Source organism: Oreochromis aureus, linkage group 12 (genome assembly GCF_013358895.1).
Source record: "Oreochromis aureus strain Israel breed Guangdong linkage group 12, ZZ_aureus, whole genome shotgun sequence".
Classification (NCBI taxonomy): Eukaryota; Metazoa; Chordata; class Actinopteri; order Cichliformes; family Cichlidae; genus Oreochromis; species Oreochromis aureus.
This window is the reverse complement of record NC_052953.1, coordinates 18,883,007-18,908,016: the sequence shown is the minus strand read 5'-3', so window position 1 is coordinate 18,908,016 and position 25,010 is coordinate 18,883,007. Positions and strand designations below refer to the sequence as shown.

The 25,010-nt window shown below is 40.4% G+C and overlaps 1 protein-coding gene across 3 annotated transcripts in view; it reads left to right on the top strand.

The window, feature by feature from the left end:
* The window catches only part of pcsk5b (proprotein convertase subtilisin/kexin type 5b), an 82,047-nt gene that overhangs the window by 36,401 nt on the left and 20,636 nt on the right, over window positions 1–25,010 (top strand). For all 3 annotated transcript variants that reach the window (XM_039620296.1, XM_031755407.2, XM_031755406.2), the window contains exons 10-20: window positions 3,409–3,512; window positions 5,560–5,677; window positions 8,947–9,135; window positions 12,571–12,707; window positions 13,151–13,270; window positions 13,495–13,597; window positions 16,825–17,018; window positions 19,100–19,184; window positions 22,221–22,324; window positions 22,446–22,584; window positions 23,761–23,876. In XM_039620296.1, the coding sequence (XP_039476230.1) occupies window positions 3,409–3,512; window positions 5,560–5,677; window positions 8,947–9,135; window positions 12,571–12,707; window positions 13,151–13,270; window positions 13,495–13,597; window positions 16,825–17,018; window positions 19,100–19,184; window positions 22,221–22,324; window positions 22,446–22,584; window positions 23,761–23,876 (1,409 nt within the window). The remainder of the gene's footprint in view (window positions 1–3,408; window positions 3,513–5,559; window positions 5,678–8,946; window positions 9,136–12,570; window positions 12,708–13,150; window positions 13,271–13,494; window positions 13,598–16,824; window positions 17,019–19,099; window positions 19,185–22,220; window positions 22,325–22,445; window positions 22,585–23,760; window positions 23,877–25,010) is intronic.

The window sequence follows — 25,010 nt, the reverse complement described above, 5'->3', positions numbered from 1 at the left end:
TCCTGTCTTAAGACCTCGAGCGAGGTTTGAACACCATCTTGATGCTTTGTGCCTAACGTGCTTTCTAAAGACTGAGATGCTCATTGACACTTCGTGCTCATATAGTAGAGACTTGCCAATCACAAGGGAGCCTTGCCCTAAATCATAACATAATTTATCACCTACTTCACTCCAATTTGGGTCATAATTCACAAACTAAACATCACACTGGAATTAAATAAGACACAAAAATGACGATAAAGACCCATTAACCCATCAGGAGATTGTTTATTTAGCTCTTATGACAGGGGGGCAGAGGGGAGATTTTCTAAGAGACTAACCAATCAGGGGGTTCAACCTCTGCTGGCAATCATAAACAATGCAGGTTTAAGGCGGTACTACTAGAGACATTATTAGAGGGGCGTTCAAAGTCAAAGAATCTGAAATTAAAATCTATGGGAGGATTCCTCAACAGCAAAAATGGAGGTAGAAGTCGAAGTATCAGAGGAGAAACAAAGATACATTTTTGGCGATTGTTGAGGTAGAAGTCGAAGTATCAGAGGAGAAACAAAGCTAAATTTTTGGCGATTGTTGAGGTAGAAGTCGAAGTATCAGAGAAGAAACAAAGATACATTTTTGGCGATTGTTGAGGTAGAAGTCGAAGTATCAGAGGAGAAACAAAGATACATTTTTGGCGATTGTTGAAGTAGAAGTCGAAGTATCAGAGGAGAAACAAAGATACATTTTTGGCGATTGTTGAGGTAGAAGTCGAAGTATCAGAGGAGAAACAAAGATACATTTTTGGCGATTGTTGAAGTAGAAGTCGAAGTATCAGAGAAGAAACAAAGATACATTTTTGGCGATTGTTGAGGTAGAAGTCGAAGTATCAGAGGAGAAACAAAGCTAAATTTTTGGCGATTGTTGAGGTAGAAGTCGAAGTATCAGAGGAGAAACAAAGATACATTTTTGGCGATTGTTGAAATTAAACATAAACAGGATGCTTCAAATAATTTCTCGTCTAAGTCTCTGGAGGCGTTTCTAAGCCATACCTTCAGACTTCCTTCTAGAAACATTTTGTTTCTGCATTGGTTTTACCGATCAGACCCAGAAACTGTGTCCATCTTTTATATTAAATCAGTGTTTTGAAAGAAAGAAATGCTGGACAGATTTTTTTTTTCTAAGCTCTTTAAAGATGTTTTTATTTATTTATTTTTAAGTAAGTATTCTAAGATTTGTTTGGGTCCAAGTTGGAGCCTGACGAGTATAGAATTTGTAAGACTTTAAAAAATTGGATATTAAAAAATCTTTTTGTTCCTGATGAGACACATGGAACATAAACATTCATCACATGGATTTTATTTTTAAAGTTTTGTTATTTTCTTGCTTATGCTCTGCCCTGCTTGGATCAGCTGGTTGTGTTTTTTGGGGTTCCAATAGAGGTAGGGGGGTAGACAATATGGCCCCCAAATTATATCACATTTTAAGAAAATTAGCAGCAACAATATTTCTGAATAAATATTTAAAAATGTAGTGAATGTTTTATCGATGCCTTTAGCTTGTAGGCAGTAGCTTTATAAATGTGAGTAATTAAAAGACATTTTCTTTCTTTTTCAATGAGCTACTGTTACCATTGACACACTTCAACATTTAAAGTGTGAATCTATTGAAACAAGCTGCCAGCAGCAGTCTAGTGTAGTGTTTTTACCTGGAAATTTTAAGTATAAAACAGCTGCATGACGCTTATGATTAGCAATAACTAAAGTAGCTCAAACTTCTAACAAAATTGTCACACAATAAAACCCACAAATATTTTCTACCTGGGATGTTGGAGCTTTTTAACGAACTGCTTATAGTCCTGCTTTATCAACATGAGCGTCAGTAAAGTCACTGTTTGCTCTTTCTTTCATGTGGAGCACAGCTAGCAAGTGCTACAGTGGGGTCATTTGTTTACATTTGAGTCGCACAGCACCAGCCGCTAGCACCACCTCTGTGGCTTGGTTGTACTCCTTTTTTTTCCCCCCTTCAAATGTTATCTTTATTTATTTATTTATTTATTTTTCTGCCTGGTTTAATGTTTCCATATTTAGCAAGAATTTTTTTTTCTTGCGCATTTTGCTAAGTACCGAGCTTTGTTGGAGGCTGTTGAAGTAGCTCCTTTTTTAGGTACTAAATCATCACTGGAGGATTTTGTTCTCATCTTCGCCATGTGGCATTATCGCGCAGCTATAGATAAAACTTCAAATGAAGATCGTTATGAAAGTAAACCATGCTTGAGTCTTCTTGTTTGAATTTTCCATGTCTCCTGGTAGATTTTGGCCATAAAATAGTGTCTATGGTAACATTCCTATGCTGGTTTGTTACACAAATCACAAATGTTTTGTTTGCCGAACCTGATTGGTGCGTAATGATAATGCACCAATCAGGATGAATCAGTATACCAGGTAAACCGTTAGGAAGAGGTAGTCTATCTATCTTGCATTCATTCTAATAAGTAAGCCATTAGTGACAAACACAGGTTACCATCGGTGTTGCTTTCCTCGTTGGAGGCATATATCATAAGCATAGCCAAATGGCGGTGAAACAAAACTCTGTACAGTAGGTTTAACAGACTGCAGGTAGCTGCTCTAATGTTAGCAACTCAACAAGTCTCGTTCCTGTCTATATCTGCCCGAGATTGGGGCAGATATCTGTCTATTTTGTTAGGCTCTAACACTAAAATGTGAGGTTGAAAGCCTAAAATCATAGTTTTAGGTCAAAAGCTTTGGAGAATTGCAAATTCTGGAGGTCTCAGATGGTGAGGGAGTGACATGAGGGGAGGGAACAGAGCATCTGGCCAGCATATGAGATGGAAGGGAATCCCAGGAAACTTGGTGACCCACTTCTTCCTGGTTTTTCCTTTAATGTAACATTTGGACATCAAAGGAGTTGAGACACATGGCTGCCATCCCGTAATGGATCTCACGTGAGATCTAAGAAACTAGAGACGGAACAAGCATCTATGCCCTCCATCTACGCCCTCTGTAATTTTCTCTCTCAGTAATTTTCCACCTACTGTATATTCCTGTTTTCTTTACCTACTTTTACATTTCATCTTTCTGCTTTGTTTTTTTTAACCCCCTTCACCTTTTGTACTGGATTTGTTTTTCCCAACGTTCCTTTCATCTCGCCAACGGCTGCCTCTTCCTCCCCTCCCCCCCACGATGATGTCTGATTGTTAACTCTCACAACAGAGATCCGTCTGTCTTTATCTCCATTCTGCCTTTTTTAATGTCTAATCAACGTTATCATTCCTGGATAACTTCCTGCTTTTGTGAAGGCAGTTCAAATATTTAGCTGTAGTGTAGGACAGCTAAGTGAAGTTTCTGCTTCTTCTTCTTTTTTCGTTAATAAATTGATGGATTTCTGTGTATTTGTGTTTTCCTCTGCTAGTCCTTTGCTATCATGGAGAGACGTTCAGCATATCATCGTGAAAACCTCTAGAGCCGGACATCTCAGCGCTCCTGACTGGAAGACGAATGCTGCTGGTTACAATGGTAAACACTCACTCACTCAGACGTAAACCTTCAGTAAATGAAAGCAGAAAAATTCTTGAATCTCTGTTGCATCCAAACCTGTTTACTTCTTGCTCAAAAAGAGAGCATCAAAATATATCTGCTTATGAATTCAGACCATCTACCACCGTGTTTTCTCAACCATGAACCACATTGAATTTCAATATCTTATCAGTGCCTCTACACAATAAAAATAATCGGTTACAAGTCCTATGTGACTGATTTTAATTAATTTTCAAGAAGTTCACTGAGCAGTGTTTGAAGTCTGGATGGGTGATAATCATTAAAAAACGTCTTTGAAATAAAGTTGATTTAACTTAATTGGAATTTGTCTTTATAAAGCTGACTTTTTCCCCCCCTAGAAGTGTTTGATATTTGTTTGAGGCTTTTGATTTACTGCTAGAAATCTGCGCTTCTTCGTTTCATACCGCCAGAATATCAAACAAACAAATAAACTTTACACAGAACAGAGCCAGTAGAGCTTTCACATAAAGCTTCCTTTGAGCTGTTTCTCTAACAGGTGGAGCTGACAGTAAAGGTAAAAAGGAAATGTAACAGCTCTGTGTTAGAAAAATCAGATCAGTTTGAACACAGGAGGATGATGTAAGGAATTTCTTTTTCAGCAGATCTTACCTTAACTAACCAATTATTGCATTGTGAAAATGTATATTTTCATTAGATTAGTCTGAAGACGGCTGATGAGAAGTTTCCAAAAATGTCTTGTTCTTGCTTGCTTAAGTACGGCGCTGCCAGCTGCCATCTGTCAGGGTCCATGTGGTGGGTGCTATTTTGTAACTTTGAGTGCGTACCTGTGTGTGTGTGTGTGTGTGTGTGTGTGTGTGTGTGTGTGTGTGTGTGTGTGTGTGTGTGTGTGTGTGTGGTGTGTGTGTGTGTGTGTGTGTGTGGTGTGTGTGTGTGTTGGAGAGAAACCAAGAGAGGGAGAACTAAGGGTCAGCCAGGCTGCAGGCCCAGTGTGCCTGGAGATTTTCCAAGTGACAGAGCAGAGAAGGAGGGGTGAGGAAGTATGAGAGGAATTCATATTTGATTAGCTGTACATATAAGCAGTCTTATTTTTTTTCTAACTCTTTTCTGACCGAGAGGGACATTTAAAACGTACGTGATAGAGTTTCACTCTGGTTGACAAGTTCTGATTCTTCAGTAACTCGGGCAACAATTATAGGACTCTAAAAACAAACAACTACACTCATCGGCCACTACATTAGGCACAGCTCTTCATTAACACATTAACATATTTAATCAGGCAATCACATGTTCAGTTTGAGGCGTCGTTGTGGTTAAGATGACCTGCTGAAGTTCACAATGAGCATCACAATGAGAAACAAGGTGATTTAACCCTTTATCACCCAAGTGTCATAGAGGGCGTCTGGACTAATTCTCATCTGTCAGGAAGCATCTGAATTTTCCCTTTAGACCAAAATTGTTGAGGAGCTATAGTTATGGGAAGCACGTTATGTGGAGCTTTTTCTTTTCTTTTTTCTTTTTGTTGTTTGTCTTCAGACACCCGTACTTGGTGAAAGCTTTGTGCTGCTGTGACACATCAAACATACCCTCAAAAGTCATCTTCTCTTCTTTCTGAAACCGCTTGCATTTTATTATGGTCATTTAAAGACTGGTTATGAGATTGACCGATGGTTTAAAAACAAAAAACAGGAGCTAAGTGACTTTGAATGTGGCGTAATGCTCCAAAAAAGAGAAAATATCCAGTGAGTGGTAGTTGTCTGGGTAAAAATACCTTGTTGATGTCAGAGAGGACTGGTCAGACGGCTTTAACCTGATAGGAAGGCAACAGTGACTCAAATAAACCCCTCTTTTGTCCAACCTGGTGCTACCCAGTGAGGGTAGATTCTGTAAAACGATGTTGAAACCAATGTTGTACTGTGGCTGCTTAAAAACGCAAAGTCTTCTCAAGGAGCTTTAAGATGTAACCCTCTTTTGACGAACTGTTCGTAGCCAAAAACAATCTAATAATTCAGCCTGACTGCCTGTGACTTTCTGCTGTTTCCTGCAGTCAGCCACCTGTATGGTTTCGGCCTGATGGATGCCGAGGCGATGGTGAAGGAGGCGGAGCGATGGAAGCAAGTCCCTACTCAACACGTTTGTGTGGAGAGTGCAGACCGACAAATCAGGTAAATCATAAGGCAGGTTGCATAATCTCTTATAAGTAAGTCATAAGTATGTGGACAAAACACTTGAAGGCAGATTTGAGATCAGACTTCGGGAACCTGGCTGCAGAAATTTTACTCCGTTCAGTCACAAAAGCACCATTAAACTCTGCTGTAAGCTGATGAGCGATGTTCGTAGTTGGTATTCCAAAATGATCCCTAAGGAAGCACGGGATACGGGAAACAGCCTCCCCCAACTGTTGCTACAAAGCTGGATCACTCTGTTTAAAGGAGCTTTAAAATTTCACCAATTAAATTAAAAGCTTGGTGTTCTTGCAATAAATAATCATGGACATCTACTGCTAGGGTGATTTTATGTTAAAAGAGTATATGTATATGTACAGTTTCTATGACACAAAGGAATCTGATCCCATCTAGTGTCTTCATACACCAACAAGTCTCATTAAATATGCTTTCATTCTGGCTAAGTCGGATTTTGTAAGCTGTTGTGAGAGCCCCTGCCGCCCCCACTCCTTGTTTCAATCTGTTCCCCCGTCTCAGTTGTACTGTCTTTCTTTTTTCTTTCGTATTTCTTTCTCTCTCTGGTGTTTTGCACTGGCATGTGTTTCAGAGTGCAGTTGTGCAAGCTGTACCTTGATAGGGGCCAAGCATTAGTTCTGGCAGGGTGGTTCTCACATAAGACCTTTACTATGTGTATATACACACACACACGCACACACGCATATGCGCACACACTTGCATAGAGAGAGCCAGGGCTTCACAACTTGTTATTCTTGATGCAGCTGGAAGCCTGAGCTCTGTTCTGTGTTAGGCAGGCTGGCTGAACTTGGGCCCCGAACTGGTTTGCTTTCAGTCGAAGGCTCAGTGGCCAGCGACTGCACCATTATCACTGTCATTCTGTCTGTTCTGCACCAGTGCACAAGCCAGCCCATACGAGGCTTATGTAAAGTCTAACTCCTGTCGGAGGCAGTCGTGTTAAGCAATCCTTACTGGTGGGTAATGGAGAAATATATGTGCTGTGAATGGGATTAAAGCATTGTTCTTGAACAGAAGTAACACTTCCATTAAGCCAAAATAAGAAGAAAGTAAGCAATCGCCAGAAACAAAAGGCTTTGTTGTTTTTTTTTTTTTTTTGCTTCTGAAGTGAAGGCAAAACAATCATAAAAGTTTTATCTGTGACACATTATTAAAACTGGATTCATCCCAGAACGAGCGAAACGACCTCCTCCATAGGAGTTTGTTTAAAAATAAAGCAAAGACGATAGCAGACGATAGCAGGCACACGTGTGCAGTTAGTTCGCTGCCACATCTCTCTGGGCGTGTATTCTGTGCTTCTACTGCAACTTGCAACATAAGTGCAGTCATCACCTCACTGCTGTGCTCCCACACACCCTCTGGCTGGCCCCTCTGACCACGTTTGGTAATGTCTGTCTGCAGCTGATCTCAGCACCACTTGGAGTATGCAGCAGGAAAACTGCATGATCCGAGTGCAATCAGACTGGTGGTAATCAGCCGTGCATCTGCTCGGTCCCAGCGCGTACGGTTCAGCTATCTGTGCGGTGTCATAGAGCAGAGCTGTTCTGTCGGCTCCAGACTCCCCAGACGTTACCGCTGGCCGCTTTCCAAACGGTCATCAAAACGGACATTCAGTGTGTTCACTGTCATTCGCTCCATCTAATCTGCTTCACCACCAACGGTTGTTTCTATTTTGTACTTTATGTATAAATATTTGCCTCAATTGGCTGTTCAGACTTCCATTATGGAAACGCTCAGATAGAGATGAGAGACGAATGGAAAAATTATCGTAGATTATTTTCCTCTCCGCATTCAGGAAAACGCTCATGTGCTGCTTTTAATTATAAATCGCTGTCGTTCCTTTCTTCACCGCTCTAACCGATGTGAGACAGATTAATTTAACGTACCAGCTCGGGTAATTTAAGCAACATTTCTCAGCGGAAATCGTTAGTTTCATCTTGGTGGCCAGTGTTGGCCTTTTGCAAACACATCAGTCACAACAAATTGATGTTTTTTAGCAGTAATTAATAATCAGCAGACCAGCATTAATTACATGGTATGAACGGCCAAAGCTGAATATTTTTATTAATGAAATAAGCCACTTTGTTACTGTTGTTCTCAATCATTTCTCGAGCCAAATGCGAGGAAGTGTCGCTCCTGGAATCGCTTTTGATATCACGGGCTAGTTCGTAATTGCCTCAGGCCAATTTTACTGGCAAAGATAAACATCTGTGCCGCATGGCTTCATAACTAGAAAATGTCATGGTCGTGATTGCAACCCTTAACTGAATCTTTCAAAACAGTTTCCAATATATAATCAAACAACAGGAACTCACTGGTTGTTCTCTCAACCCCCTCCAACCTGCAAGAAATTATTTTAGTAACTCATTTTTATAATGTTTTGAAGAAAGTGTAATGTTTTAGTTTCCAGTGAGTAAACCCTGCATGTAATCCATTGGCAGCAGTGAGCTGATGTGTTTAGTTGGCTCAGCTGCTCCATGTGTGACTCCTTCTCTCCAAAGTGTTGCGCTGGCAAGATGGTTTTCATTGTCCCCTCTTGTGGACTCGTCCAGGTTTTGGTGCTGTATCGCTGCTCTATTAAATCATAGCACAGATGTTATTCAAGGGGCCATTAGATGTTTATGTTGGCTGCTCGGCGAGCTTTCTGCTGCTGAGCCGTGCATAGCAGACTGAACAAATAATGTTCTTTGTCTTTCTTATCGTGTTCAGGTTCTTGGTTTCTTTGGCAGAGTGAGGTTCAAGAAATGAGAAATGTTAATATGGACTTTTCTCTCTCTCTCTTTTTTTTTGCATGCCCTTTGGTTTTTGGAGGTTAAATCAAATAAGTGAAGTGAAACTTTATAATTACATTAACTGTGTCATGGCAATTAGAGCCATGTCGCTATGGAGACGGCCACAGTCTAAGGTTTAAAATGTCTCGGTTCATGTAGAGTGATATTGGGCAGATAAATCCTGCACATCCCTTATAGAGAAAATAACTGTCAGTATGGTAAGAGAGACACCACAGTTGCAACTTTATATTATTATTTTATATATTGTGTATATTTTTATATTGGAGCTTTTTTGTGATATTGGTACTTGTTCCCTGCTGTCCTTGCTCTCTTGGAGCATCTGTGACCACATAATTTCCTCTGAGAATAACAAAGTTTTCTGATTCTGAAAAACTTAAAGTGGTCAAATTGTGCTGCAGCATGTTGGGGTTTTTTTTAAGTTTACACTCTGATGTTTTCCTCCAGAACCATCCGTCCAGAGCACGTGGTTCGGTCCGTGTACAAGGCGACAGGATGCACTGACAACCCCAACCATCACGTGATCTACCTGGAGCATGTGGTCGTACGCATAACGATTACACACCCTCGCCGTGGGGACCTGTCAATCAACCTGACTTCACCCTCAGGGACCAAGTCTCAGCTGCTTGCCAACAGGTACAGAACCTACTGTGAATGCTCTTTTTCAAAGGTTCAGCTTCATGAACTTGAAATAAAAGATCAGTTTTTCCACTTTCTTTCCAAACCAACACCTTTGAGAATATTATTTGATGGCCCAGCGGGTGTGTGCCGTTCCATCTAAGGAAGAATAGCTGACCTTAATCTGTTTAATATTTGGGTTAGAGATTTATTTATAAAGCATATTGTCATGACAGAGGAGTCTAACAGGGGTTTATATGTTAGCGATAAATCTACATGGGTACCTAATAATTGCAATTCCTTCTGAAACCATATGCTGAACGTAATGTGCACCTCTTTAGAAATGTAATTACACAGTCCATAGGATCTGTGATTGGCCCATTCAGTACTGTAGGTTCCTCCTAAACATTTCCAGCTGCTGCTGCTTCTTCTAGTGTGATTTTTCAAACCAGCTTAAAGAGAGAAACTGCACCACAAACTTGTGTTTTGGTGGCTATACTTGCTCGTCATGTCCAAATACAAATGCTGGCAAGGGCATCGGGCACTTAGATATTACATGAATTTATTGTAGAAGTATAAACTATAACAACTTACACACATGCCTAACAAAAGATCCCTGGTCCAATCTTGGAAAGGATTTTTTTAAGGGATTGTGTCAGGAAGGGCATCCTGTATTGTTGTTGAGTCTACAACAATGCCAACTGTGACCCCATCATCTTTAACAGGCTAAAAACCTTCTTTACTGTGTGACATCACAACAAAGGAGGCCCCAAAACTTCAGCCAAAGGGAACCTAAAACTAGACACTGCAGTGCCCAGGGTCTTTGGCTGTATATCCTTTAGCTTTAGCTGTGTGGAGTAAATCAGATAAATGACACACTGGTGGAGATACTTTTTCTTCAAAGGAAAAGTTAGTAGCACTTCAAGGAAGAACTTCAAATAAGAAAGGAGGCCCTCTGAAGTTTAGAACAAGCTAAGTGTGATTGCATTACTCTCTTAATTGTTATGTTATTTTTTAATATTTGAGCTCCAGAGGTTGGGCTGGATGCTACTAGAGCCACTTGCCATCAAAATCAGTAATTTACGTGCTGTCGTTTTGAAGAACACAGAACAGTGCTGTGTTATTTCACAGAACATTGTAAAAAATACCAGCACTGCCAACAAGCTGTTAGACTTTATAGAAGGTAGTTGATATCTATCAGTCAAGAATCAGTCAGTCAGCTCCTAAGTAGGAATGTAACTGAGCAGAGCGGCTCATGCACTGAAATAGGTGTTCTGAACAAGTTCAGGAGGTTAAAATAACCGATGAATGAATGCATAGGTAAGACAACTTCCTTTGCACATGCTTAAAATGGCTTTATTCCACTGATTCATTTTGCTTTAGCATAAAACACAGAGTAAACACTTTTGTGTATAAGCTATAGAAGCTATGTTGATCTTATAGGACTCAGATGTATAATTTGAACTCTTCAGAAAAAAACTTGCTCAATCCACCAGTTTTTCTGACTCATGCCTGCCACGTCCTTTCATATAATTGCATGTTTATCTGAATATGTCCAAAGTCCACTTACTACAACCAAAGAGCATGCAGTTGATGGAGTGCCACAACAGACAGGAACAGCTTGAAGTTTGTGTGATGATGCATTTAGAGGGTTGCAGTGCCAGAGTATTTCTATTAAAAAGAAAATTAATTTGAATATGAATGAAAATCAAATTAAACTCCTTACCTAACAGCAGTATCTGCAACTTCTACGGGCTGTAGTACACTGAGTTTCAGTTATTAATTCTCTCATTTGTTTATTTTCTATTAAATTAATACCATTGCCAGACTTTAGGTCAGCTAAGACCTCTTTTTCATTGGTCTTCTGTGGAGTACTCCCTACAGTTTGTCTGGTTAATTTAGGAAAAATATGATCAACTGACAACAGATGGGAATGTGTTAAGATAATAAAAAAATCATGTGGTTTATGAGAAAAACAGCTGCTCTCCCTTCAAAAACCAAAGCAGCCCTCAGCCCATTATACAGTCCTCATCACTTAACTGTAACATATTCATGCATTTGTCCCATCTTTGGTCGTTAGTGTTGGCTCTAAGACCTCGAGCTGAAGCTCTGTGTTTAGCATCTACAGTTTACCTACAGTTGAACAGTGGCAAATATATCACTTCAATAGGAACCTGCTCAGCCGCTTGTTAAGACAAATATCGAATATCAGCCAATCATATGGCGACAACTGGGTGCATTTAGGCATGTAGACAAGAGCAAGACGACCTGCTGAAGTTCAAATTGAACATCAGAGTAGGGAATAAAGGTGCCTTTGAACGTAGCATGGTTCTTTGTGGCAGTCTGAGTATTTCAGAAACTGATCTGATCATCTGGGATTTTTCCCACACAACCATCTATAGGGCTTACAGAGAATGGTCTGAAAAAGAGAAAATATCCAGTAAGTGGGAGCGCTTTAAGAGAACTGCCTAAGGTCATAGGAAGGTAGCAGCAACTCCAATAACCGCTCGTTACAACCATGGTATACAGAAGGGCATCTGTGAATGTACAGCATATTTAACCTTGACACAGATGGGCTGCAGCAGCAGAAGACTACACTATGTGCCACTACCGTCAGATAAAAATGGGAAATTGAAGCTAGATCAAAATAGGACAACAGTAGATTGGAAAAATGTTGCCTGATCTGATGAGTCTCAATTTCTCTTTGACTTTCAGATGGTAGGGTCAAAATGTGGTCAACTCCATGAAAATGGATGATTCTGTTTGTAATAATGGTTCAGCCTCAGGTTCTTAGCATACTTTGGACCCCTCAGTACCAACTGAGCATCATTTAAAGACCACATGCCTATTGGTTTATGACCACAGCGTACCATCTATCCAGCTTACCACAGAATGATGTCACAAAGCAAAAATCATCTCGAACCAGTTTCTTCTACGTGACAGTGTATTAACTGCACTCAAATGGCCTCCATGGTCCTCAATCCAACAGGACACCTTTGGCATGTGGTAGAACAGGAGATTCACATCAGTCAACCAATCAGCAGCATCTGTGTGATGCTATCAAGTCAGTATGGAGCAATATCTCTGAGGAATGTTTCCAACACCTTGTTGAATTTGTGCCACGAAGGCAAAAGAAGGTCCAATCCAGTACTAGCAAGGTGTAACAAATAAAGTGGCCACTGAGTTTATGTTTACAACACTTTATCAACAGTTTTTGCTCATAAAAGGTGAATCAGCATCTTCCAACCAATCAGAATTCAAAGTTTTCACAGGTTTACTTAACCTGTAGTAAATCTCAGTACTGTACACTGCGCATAGCTCGTTAAAGGCTCTGATTGTTTGCTCTTGTATTTGCAGTGCTTGAAACACTTCCTCATCTGATAAGTGTCTGTGTGTTTGTAACTGTGTACTTTTGTCTGTGTGTTTGTAACTGTGTGTACTTCTGGTGCGCAGGTTGTTTGATCACTCCATGGAGGGTTTTAAGAACTGGGAGTTTATGACCACCCACTGCTGGGGAGAGAAGGCAGCAGGCGACTGGGTCCTAGAGATCTATGACTCACCTTCACAACTTCGCAGCCAGAAAGTGCCTGGTATGACAGTGTGAATAGCTTCTTTAATTGAATCATCTTGTATTATTTTTTTTTACATTGATTTTCATGTTATGGCGACAGAAGAAGCAGAAGAGCCATTAACTTTCTCTGGAATAGGTAAAGTGCCAACAGGGCCATGCATGTTCCTCGGGAAGCCGTGAATTTTCTAACTGAAATTACCCACTAATTTACTGTCTCAGATGAAGAGTAGTAGGTTCTTAAAAGCTGTTACATCAGTCACTGTAATGCCATATAAACTACCAAGCTTTCCTTGGGTATCATTAAAATGTTTCATGGTGCTTGCTGAAAATGCAGGGTGTAAAAATGTAGTCGGTTTTATAGTGTGACCTGATTATATCAGTAACTCTACAATATAAAAGTTATCCTTGTGGTGGGCAAATGGTGGTGTTCTCATATTTATAAGTCTCGTCTTGTCTTTTCAGGCAAGCTAAAGGAGTGGTCATTGGTGCTGTATGGCACCTCTGTGCACCCGTACTCAACTGGGCACATAGATAAGCCTCAGTTTGCAGACCTTGATGAGGAATTCCCAGAGGAGTACCCTGGTAAGTGATAAATCCATTGCCGCCCACAGAAGGGTTAGTTACAATAGCAGCATTTTATAGTAACATGTTTTTGATAGGCTTTTTTACTTCCCTGCTGCTGTGTCAAAATATTGGTATTGTAGTTTGTGATTTATGGGTACTATTAAAGTGCAATCAATTAAAATAGCTCATTTCAAGAGGCTGTAAGACTTGAAACCCCTTTTTCTTTCTGTATTTGACTCCAGGCCCCTGTGACTCTGAATGCAGTGAGAATGGCTGTTGGGGTCCTGGACCCCACCACTGCATTAACTGCCTTCATTACTTCCTCAAGTTCAAGAACAACACCAGGTCAGACTGCGTTAGATTGTCAGAAGTTATATTGCTCCTTGATTGTATACATCTACTCAAAATCAAACCTTCAAAATCGAACTGTATCACTCTTTGTTTTACACCACCTGACTTTCTGTTAGAAAACTTTTACATGGTGTGCTTTAGCCTTGTGTAGCACTGGCTCATCACAGCAAGAAGGTCTTGGGTCCAGAATGGTGAATTTCTGTGTTGAGTCTGCGTGCTCTCCCCCTGCACATGTAGGTTTTCTCTGGGTACTCCAGCTTTCTCACACAGTGCAAACACATGCATCACGTGGCATTTCTAAATTAGCTGAGGTGTCAATCTGGGTGTAAATGGTTGTCTGTCTGCGTTAGGACAGTAGAGTCCTTGCAACTTGGAAAAAAATGGATGATTGCACAGTCAGCCTTATTCGACTCCAGTCACTCTCAGACAAATTGGTGAAGGTTTGCAAATACTTCGCTACATGTTGCAGTAAGTTTCCACCGATGAGTGGAACATGGCCACACGTGTCTCTTTGCGCTCATGGATTCGACCCAAGTGGTTGCCATCTAGTTATATTCTGGTTATACATTCTCCTTAAACGTGAAAGAACTGTGGTTCTAGACCGGGAGGAGACAAGAACCCAGCCTCAGTGACGTCACGGGCTTGTATGCTCCTAGTGCCAGACCCAAGCCCAGATAAATGAGAGTATTGAGGGTAGAAGGGCAGCCACCATAAAATCTGTGCTAAATCAGATGTATCGAACTATCCACTGTGGCAACAACCTCACGCTAAATAGGAGAGCAGTGGGAAAGTGCCGTACTGTTGGGTTTTCTTGTTAGATTTTTTTTAACAAAGAAGAAGAAAAGATTTTGACACATGAATAAACAAAGGGAAAAAAATCAGACTGAAAAACAAATGATTGAATGATTGTCCTGGCAAATATTTATTCCTTTATGTTCTTCGTTGTAGAATTAGAAGGAGTGAGAACTACTTAGATCAGCTCAAACCCTATGACCCACGATGCCAAAGAAATCTTGTTCAGTGAACTCCAACAGAGCCATTTTTTTCTCTCTCCTCTGTTAATTTAAAGGCAACACATGGAAAACCCATGTCTGGCCCAGCAGTTACTTTGTCTTTTGATCGTTGTTAGGAGTGAGAGGTCCAATGAGCAGACGGATCAATATTAGCTGAGGGGCTTTCAATCAGATAGTTTTCCAAAGGAAGTGAACATTGGTGCATACAAATCCCTCGATCTGTAGATTTAACCAGCCGAAGGCAACATTTCAGTTGTTTACATACCTCAGAGAAACATCTGTTCGCCAGCCCGTTTTGTGTGATTGGGTTTGATCATTAGAAAACCTACAGAAATGTAAGAACTGCATTTATTTTTTTTCATGTGAATCCAGAAAAAGAGTGTTTCTACCCTTTGACAAGTAAACCTGAGAGAGAAAAACAAGAACTGAGAACTGGCTACTGAGTTTTTGGAAGCTTTGCACTGCACCGTGCTTTATATAAGGAGTCTGTTAAATGGTGAGCTTGGAAACTTTGCTGATGGTGGCCTGATTAATTACACCACATCAGTCTGATAAGAGAAACGCTGTCAGTCACGGTGTGTCCTGATTGTCCCTTCCCCTTCTTAATTGTGTGCATACAAGCCGGTGTGTGAGTGTGTGACTGTAAATTTGTGCATGTGTCTACATTTTGTGCTTGCCCCTGGGATCAAAGTCTGTAGTAATTGCCTTTGTGTCGGCCTGTCTCTGGACTAATAAAAGACAGGCCGATGCAGGTGCATGAGAATGTGCAAGCTTAGGTGCTGCCTTATCATTAGCTCACTTTAGAGGTGTGCTGCCCTTTTCTGCCACCACAGGGAGCAATTGATGAATGAAGATTGGAGGAAGGAGGAGGAGTGGCAGCGGCGTCTAGTCATCAGATAATTACATCCCTGCATGTGTGTTTGATGCTCCACATTCACCAAACGATGTGGGCGTCTTTGGGATTTCTTTTTATGTATTTTTGAGTTTGATTTTCAGGCTAAACTATCAGTTTTTAAATAGTAATCTATTACATTTTTAAAAAAGTTTCTTAGATTATGAGAGAACTATCAGTGTTTGTCGAGGGCTAATAATATGCAAATATTTTTAACCATTTATGAAGTATAAACTGAATTTAGATCTGTTAGCTTTGTTGGCATGTACAGGGGGCCAACATTTTGGTTTTCCAAATTTCTTGCCGAAATTCAGGTTTGGTGCTAGAAACGAAGAACTTCAAAGTTCCCTTCTATTGTCTTCTACATGTTTGATCAGTGGGGAGGAAAAATAAGGTTTGAAGTTTAAAGCTCACAGTAATTGGTGTCCTGGGTTTAGAGGTTACACTACAGTATGTGCTGTCGTTACAAAATATATATTTTTTCCTTTTATATAACCATTTCAGCAAACCAGATATGTATTTAAGTTGGAGGGTAAAAGCATGTCTTGTGTACTTATACATGTGCAATGTGTGTTTTTTGGCAGAAAGTGCGTGTGTGTTTTGTGCTCTTTAGATCTTTGGAGGTCTTTACCTCAGGGCGTGAGCTTCTGGTTAAAATGACGGGGTGCTAAGCAGCTGTGAAGTTATTCAGTAGATGTTGGCCTGTTCGTCGTGTAAAACCTCTACGCACACATTTATTTTTGCATTAGTTCCCAGATATTTTATTTCATTTTAGATCATATTTGCTGCAGAGATTATGTATTTAATTATTTTTTACATTTCGATCCTTGGTTTTGATTTGGTCTTCACTGGTCCGCTACTGAAGAACGCTGCCCTTCAGAGGAAACTACAGCCTCAATGAATCTCTAAGGAAAAATGTGCTATAGGTTTTTTTTGTTTTTTTTTCATGCTTTCGTGACACTTTTTTTCACTCTTCATTTTTTTTTATACTGAGTCTTCCTGTTTTGTATCCAAAGAAGTTTGTTTAAAAAAAAGCTAAAATGTTTTGAGCTCCACCTGAGTGATAAACTTGCATAAACATGTTTCCGAGTCTAACTGTTCACTTATTTTGCGCAGTGGCGACTAATCAATCTGAATTGCTAGAGTCGCTTTGTATAAGGTTGTAATTTTTATTTTTTTCGTCAACTTTTTTTTGTTGTCTTTATATTTGTTCTGTCTTCAAAACCTCCAAAGTTCCATGTTCCATCTCAAGGAGGTTATCCTAATGCACTAAATGTAAATGCTCTTTTTCTCTCTTCAATGTCTTCCCTTTCCAGGATGTGTGTATCTGAGTGTCCCAGTGGATTTTTCCGTGATGATAGGAAACGTTGCAAGAAGTGCTCCTCCTCTTGTGAGACCTGTGTTGGTAGTCGTAGTGACCAGTGCACCACATGCCGGAGCGGTTTCAACCTCATCGAGGGCTCCCACACGTGCGTCGCCAACTGTCCTGACGGCTTCTACCTCGATAGCGGTAGGTTTCCCTGCAGGTCACACCTGGTCTCTCATGGCTAACCTCTGGGTCTGAAAAGTAAAGCTACTGTAGAAGTGCCATATCCTGCATATTTTTTGATAGCCAATAGGGGGCGACTCCCTAAGTAAAAATTTTCCCGATGGGTTTATGGTCTCAGTCGCTAGTTTTAAGTTTTATTGAAGAAAACACAACGTTTGTTTTGTAAAATAAACATTAGAGTAACATAAATGATAAGCAGGGAATGTGTTACAGTATATTACTGTTTCTCAGTCAGATCTATCCTTCACTCAGTTTCAAAACGTCAAGTTTGTTGAAACCAATTAGTCACATCACAGTGGCTGTGCATTTCTTATTTACAGGTTGTCACACAGTTTTTTTGTTTTCTTTTATAAGTTTCTTGGGACTTCAGTTGTGTTTCTGTTGTGCGCCTGTTTTCTTAAAATGCCAAAATCTCACTGTTATTCTCCGTATCCACTGCATGATCATCTGTGCCTGAAGTTCCTTAGATTAAGAGTGTAGAGAAATACACAGCCATTTGTAAATGGTGGAGGAGGTTTCTAAAAACCTCCACCCTTAACTATCACCAGTCTGCTTTCATTCACCACACCAGAATGATGCCATTGTACCCTTGAGGTAATGTCTAGCCACTTGTTTATTGTAATGCACTTGCTGATTCAAGCTGAACTGAAAAGTTTGTGGTAGTGAACCGTTTGGCTACGTCAAATTAAAGTGGAATAAAACATGAAATAAGACAGATCTGCAGAAAGATTATGCTTGGATTGGGTTTAAGATCATTTTTCTTTTCTTTTTTCCCTGTGTTAAATTCTGGCATGTAAAGTATTCAGTAGTGCAGTAGTATTCACAGAAAGTATGTGCTTTACGGGTTCAGAATGTTTTGCCAGTGTGGACTTTTTTTTTTTTTTAATAAAAACAAACCAGAAACGAGAGACTGACACTATGTATATATTATAATTATGTCTTTGTATTTGCCAGGATAGTGTGTAAGCCCTGGCAGCTCTGAGAGTCTCTGGCAGCAGATCTGAGATGATCTGATGCAAGTTTAATCATAACATTTTAACAGGCCAAGATGTAGTGGGTACATTTTCCCTTTTGAAATGGCAGCATAGCCGAGTGTTGTTTTGTTTTTTTTTAAATAAGAAAACTGGAGTTTATTTTCTTTTTAACATTCAGTTGACATGATTTTGTTACTGGATCATGGATAAACCAATGTAAGCAAGGTCTCTGTGCTATTGATGTTAAAATTAGTGCAAATATACTAAATGAAAAAGTGTTTGGCAAGGATTGTACTATTTATTGTGGTTTCACTTAATCTTTTCTAATCATTAATCATTTTGTGAATTGTTTAAAATGCAAAAATATTCAAGAAACCCTGATATAACATGGAGAACGATAGAAATCAGCAGCAGATGGTTTTTATACCCATTTGAAAAACCCTAAAATTTCTAAAGAATTTATTTTGATTGATGAACCAAACTACACTCTAATGTTCACCTACAGCTCTGAGCCAAAATGCCAAAACAACATTTCGTCTTTTCTTGGAAATCAGTCCGTAGCCTGTCCATGTCCTTCCTTCATCCTGTAAGGATTTTTCAGATTCCTAAAAATCCAGCCAGCATTCTTACTTGCAGTCTCCTCATCCTTCCAAGGAATGATAAAACATGTTATTAGCATAACTTTTTGGCAATCACCATTGCTACATAAGAGTCCATGTGCTTTGTGTCAAAGCGTGTCATTGCCTTTAGTCTGCCTTTTGAAATATTCATCTAGATTCCCATCCTCCCTCAACTCTATAATCTTCTTTCAGCCCCACAGAACCTTTCACCCCTCATCTTGCTATCTCGATTTCCTCCTCCTTTTTCCTTTTTTGTCCTTTTTGCCTCATCTTCTCCATATTCTCTTTTTTCCCATAACTTTACTCGCTGGTCTTCCTCACACATTCTACTCCATCTGATACTCTTCATCACTCTTTCTCCTCTATTCCCCTGCTGTTTTTTTAATGCAACCAGACTTCTGGTTCCTATTATGTGCTGTGTATGACTTGCGCACTGTGTGTCTTCCAGATTCCAACATTTTTAGGCGATGTCAGGAGAACTGTAAGAAGTGTACAGCCTCCAATATCTGCACAGAATGTAAACCTGGGATGAGGTAAGATTGGTGCCACGTTGAGCAATTCCTGACTAGAGTCACTGATAATAGTTTAAGGCATTAATAATTTTCACAAACACCACAGCCTTGAACTTTTTTAGTCATCACGTGAAAGAGGTGCATAAGAAAAGTCAATGTAGTACTGTGCAAAATGTGTTAGTGTTACACCACCCACCATTTCTTTATGTCTTGCTTCACAGGAGTCCGACTGTCTTTTTTCAGTAATAGTTCTCCAGGCTCTCTGAAGGTGTTTCAGTTTTTCTTTGGATAATGGCTGCTTTCTCACTCATTTTCAGTCCAGGCCTTGTACTTGACCATTTTCAGAAGAATGATTGTTGTTGCTGTTTAAAGCCACTTAACATTGACCTATGAGTCATCCAAGCACAAAAAAGCATCTAACACAAGGGAGAAACCAGTGTTGTCCATGTATAACAGGCAACGTAGGAAAGAACAAATTATAAATTGTATCTTTGGGCACCTTGTTACCAGCAGACTGTCGCAAAGACTCATCATTTGTTCTCATTTCTGTAGTTGAATCTACAAAACATGCCAACATGCCATTATCAAAAAATGATAAGAGTGTGACAGGCGTAAAATAGTCATTTTGCACTAACCAAATGCTTTTCAAAGAGCTGTTGGCTGATAGCTTAGCATATCTCAGCATGGTGTGCAGTTTCCCCTTAAAAAATTTGAGGAGAGTGGATAAGGGGGAAAAATGGCTGGCCTAAAAAATGATCTACATCAGATGAACAGGATCTGAAAAATAACGTCCTTAAGAAGAAGACGTGACACAGGACCTCAGAGATGGATCTGACCCTTCAGTTGATCCATCTACTGTTTACTGTAGCCTCATCAGAATTGGTCTGAGTGGAAGGGTGGCTGTCAAAAAGCCATTCTTAAGGAAGGGAAATGGAGAGAAAAGGCTGAGGTATGACATATTACACAAGAACTGGATTGGAAATCAGTGGTTTATGGGGTGATGAATCCAATTAACTTTTTGGTTCAGATTGTTGCCAATATGTGTGGAGGATGTCTAGAGAGAGACCGTGTCTACAGCTGTCCCTAAAACATGGTGAAATTGCTGCATTTCAGCCAATTTTGCTGGAGATTTTATCAAAACTGATTTAATTTCAAACATAGACTACCATCAGATTTTGACCCACAATGCAATACGAAGTGGAAAGCATCTGATTGGCAGCAAATTTATTTTTCAGCATGACAATGATCCCAAACACACTGCCAGTGCGGTAAAAGGATAGCTGTATAGAGAAAAACACACAGTATTGAAACAGTCGAGTGGGATCATCTCAACAGAGAATAGAACAAACGGCAGCCAACATCCAAAGAAGAGCTTCGAATGTCCTTCAAGAAACCTGGAGAACTATTCCTGAAGAATACTTAAACAAATTACAAGAAATCGTGTCTTACATTTTTCTTCGCGGTTGTGTTTTGGCTGTAAGATGTTGGGCAGTAGGAGAGTGATGTGATGTTTTGTGACAATCTCAGACAATCAGATGTGAAGATCTACTTCTTTTAGAAAATGGTCAGCTGCATGACGGTCAGAAAGTAAACAGGACTCAACTTCAAGTGCTTTTAAATTATCATCTGACTAACCGGGTTTTAATGCAACAGGAAAAGATTGGCCTGAAAGCCTCCAAATTTTGCCCCTCATTGCAAACAGTTGTATTTTTTCACCATCGTTGAGTCTGTTTATGAAACATTCACATTTAAATGTGGTCAGAAAACCGTACGAACTAGCTGGTCTCAAACACACTGCTCAGTTAAAGCTTTTTCACCCGTTCTTACACTCTTGCTCAGTGATGCTTCAACAGGAACAGCCACTAAACTGCTGTGATTATTGGACAACTCGCTTTACCTCCTGAACCACAAGTGGGTCGTGGTTCATTATACACGGACTGCTTCCACAATATGGATCATTTGAAGGGCTCTGTGCTTTGATAAGCCTTGAACATTAAATTTGACGTAGATTTCCCCCCCAAATATCACTGTTGTGGTTCCAGGATAAAAACCTTTTGTGTTCAGTGACTGTAATGCTGCAGAAGTGCTTCCATTTTATTCCAGAACACTGTATACTTTGTGGTTTGTACAGTGAACCGGTGAAACGAGGGTTTCCCAACTGTTTTCCACTTGGGATCCATATTGAGTAAACTGATATTTATCCAGTGGGGTCAGTGGCTTATTAAAGCCCACAAATGCTTGTGTAATGTGGAGACCCAAAGGAAGAGGATCTGTTTTGCGTTGTAATCCTTACTTTGAAAAGGCTATGATCTGAACCGTTTAGCCAGCCACTGAGACATGGTTCAGTTCATCTTTTGGCCACTTCCACAGCAGCCTCTTCAAAGTGACCCAGCTGCATTTGACCTGACTGAGGATAGTTTCTAAAGTGCTGGAATTCCAGCTAGGTCAGGAAAGAAACACTTGTGAAGTGTTTAAACATATTGTGGTCTTGAACCCAACTTTTAAGTGTATAGTGTTGCCAGAGGTGGAGGTGGGGAGGGACATTTGTAGGCCATAATTTCCTCTGAACGCCTCAGAGACCACAGTAACACACGCACACGTGCGCGCAGACACACACAGTCTCCTCTCTTCCACTTAGTTCACCATTAATGCTCAGTTAGGAGTCGGAGAGGAAGAGGGGACCAGACGAAATTGTTTCTGGGAAACCTAAGCTAACGCGGGCCAGCTGTTTTTCAGCTTAGCAAAGCTCACCAACCTGTCCTCACTGTGACTCCACAGAGCCGACTTTGTAACCTCCAAACCTGCTACATAACTGACCTCCTTGCCTCCATGTGCCATCTCTAAAATCAACGCAAAAATCAGAAGCATCTGTTTTCAAAGAGATTTGTTCTGGTGTATTCTAGCAGGTTGTTTTGATGCACACTACATCCACACAAAGGAAAACATGAGGTTTTTTTAATGTCCAATGATTTTACTGCAGGATTTTACTGTTTACTTTCTGCATCTTTCTGGTTTTGCTTTAAAGATACAAGTGCCTTGTTTCTTTTCACTTTCCAGCCTTCAGGCAAACAAGTGTCAGATGACCTGTGACCCCGGGACTTATTACAACGGCCACAGAAGGACTTGCGAACCATGTCATCGGGCCTGTGCCACCTGCGCAGGTAGGAAGCAATACTTGCAGGATTACATTTGTCATGTGCAGTAAACCTGTGTGTTTTGAAGACACGAGCGACATTTTCTGTTCGTCAGTGTAACGCTCAAAAATGCGTTTGTGTCTTGCAGGCACAGGAGTAGAGGCGTGCACAAAGTGTGCGGACGGCTACTTACTTGAGGATTGGCGGTGTGTTTTAACATGCAGTGCTACCTACTACCTGTCAGAGCAGACCTCAGACAACGGGCAGGTGCAGAGGTCCTGTAAGAAGTGAGTCAGCACACCTGCCAACACCTCTACGCCACGGTGAAAAGGGGTGGTGTGGGGGTGGGGGAGGACTTTCCAGTCTGTAGAGATAAACAAGGAAGTTTCCTTTGCTAGTGCAAATTTCCAACTTAAGCCTAACTTTAGCCTCCGCTGTTATTTTCTTATTTCTCTCCCTGCTCTGTGCATTTCTGGTGTCCGAGATAGAAGGCAGAAGATGATTTGGGCACCGACATCTGGTGAAATCAAAACTCAGTTGCATTACACCCGTATTTAAAAATTCAAACGGGGGTAATTCAGCAAAATTGCAATCAGTCACTGATGACAGTAAAGGTAAATGAGAACAGAAAGCCTGCAATGAAGGACTTTCCAGTAAACCGCAGTCACAGAGCCAGTCAGCGCTGACATTTGGTGCCGTCATTGTTTTGTTGTCTTTAAGCTGTTTGAGCTTTTCCCACAGACGGCTCTGTTGAGTCACCCTTCGCTAATGTTAACCTGAATGAGGACGGAAAGAACACATAAACATAATCATATCCCTGTGATTGACAATGGTTTGATGACTAGTTTGCTAGTTGAAACTCATCCACAGCGTCAGACATCTTGTCTGTTTCTCTTATGGTCTTACCTCCCTGCTATGTTCCTTCCCCGTCTTGAATTATTTATTGCCCACTTGACCCTTTTACCGTAGTGGATTCCTTCATGCTCAGCTTCAGATTTGTCTCAGAAAGTGATGTTTTCACACTAGCGGGATGATAAATGCGATAACTGTGTCTAACACTTGCTCCTAAAGGATTGCTTCAGGTATCTTCTCGTCCAGATTTTCTGTGTTCAGAAATTTGGCACATTTGCAGACGCCGCTCACCAGCAGAAACTGAATAGGCCAATAATATTACATTATTAAATAAGAGACTTTACATAAATTACAGCTTTTTCTCATCTCCATCTCTTTGTAAATGTCTAATACTGCAGTATAATATATACGCCAGGGTTGTTTACTGCTATTAATATAGTTATACCGTAATAGTTCAGGAGTTTGTAGACTGACAAAGTTGAAATGTGAGCTCTAACAGGTATCATTTGTCATCGCCTTTATAGCGATCGGTTTACTTCAGATTCTGGCGTGCAAGAATAAAGTTTGTGCTGCCTTGACTAGCATCTAATTCCTCACGCACCCTTCGGCAGGTGTGACAGTAGCTGCTATGAGTGCTTGGGGCCCGGGGAACGAAACTGCAGCAGCTGCAACAGTGGTTACAATCTGGAGGCAGGAGCCTGCGTGGTGAGCACCATCTGCAAAGATGGTGAGTTGTCAGCTTTCTTATCAATACCATGATCTGGATAGTTGTTTATTATTTGGAATGGTTTTTATCTGGAACACAGGCAAAGTAGTAGTCAAAGAAAATGATTCACTTGTGAACATTTTTACGAAATTTGAGCTCTGAACTAACACGTTAAATGAAACTGCTCACTGTTGTAGCTCCTAACCAACTAAGCTTTTGGCTTCTGTGCTCTATGTCCATGTCCTGCATGTCACTAATATAAAACCTCTCTGGGACTACGTGCTCACACATTTCTATCATATGACATTAACACAGTGCTTTCCTGGTTTGCTTAACTTTGTTACACCGCATGGGCAGAAAAGATTGTTGAGTATCTACTTATGCGCTACCTCTTTTATTTTTTTCTTTGTATTTCTTGTGCTCCATGTCAGGGTCATTCATTCTCAGCAACACGCAATCCTGTTTGAGGGATTTCCTGAGATTTGGCATAAATGTTCACTTTGACCTCCAATATTTAAATCTTCTAAGTCTTGCACTAGTTTACTGTGACCTCACAAATACTTTTTGGTAATAACTCGAGAAATCACGTGTTTATTATGGCGTAAGTTTAGAAAACTGTCCAACAAGATAAAATGCTGAAGTGGAAATATTTTTCTTAAAGGTCCAGATGAAAAATATTGGCCCGTGCGACCAGTGTTTAATGCCATAACTCAAAGGGGTGGATTGTAATTGTTCAGTTACTAAACATTATTAAATCCTTTCCAAGTCTTCATTTATATCTCTTGATATTTATTTTCTGCTCGATCTTCTCCTGCCTTGCGTGGTGTTCTCCATTTTCTGTCATCCACGCCTTCTGGCTTCTCCTCCCCAAATTGAGCATGCTCTGCTGATGGCTCTTCTAAATGCAAACATTCCCTTTCTTTCGTTTTTATTTTTTCTTTCCCCCCACTAACCCCTCTGATGTGATGGTCTGATTATGAGGCTTTGAATAAATCCTGTGATTTTCTGCTCTAGCCGTGACCTTCTATTTAAAATGAACCCTTGGCCACGAAGTCTCGGCTTGTGATGAGATAAAGCTCCGAGGATAAAATATCTTTACTGCGTGACCTTTCTGTTAATGATGAGGACTTTAAGTGCACACTCAGTCTGTTTCCT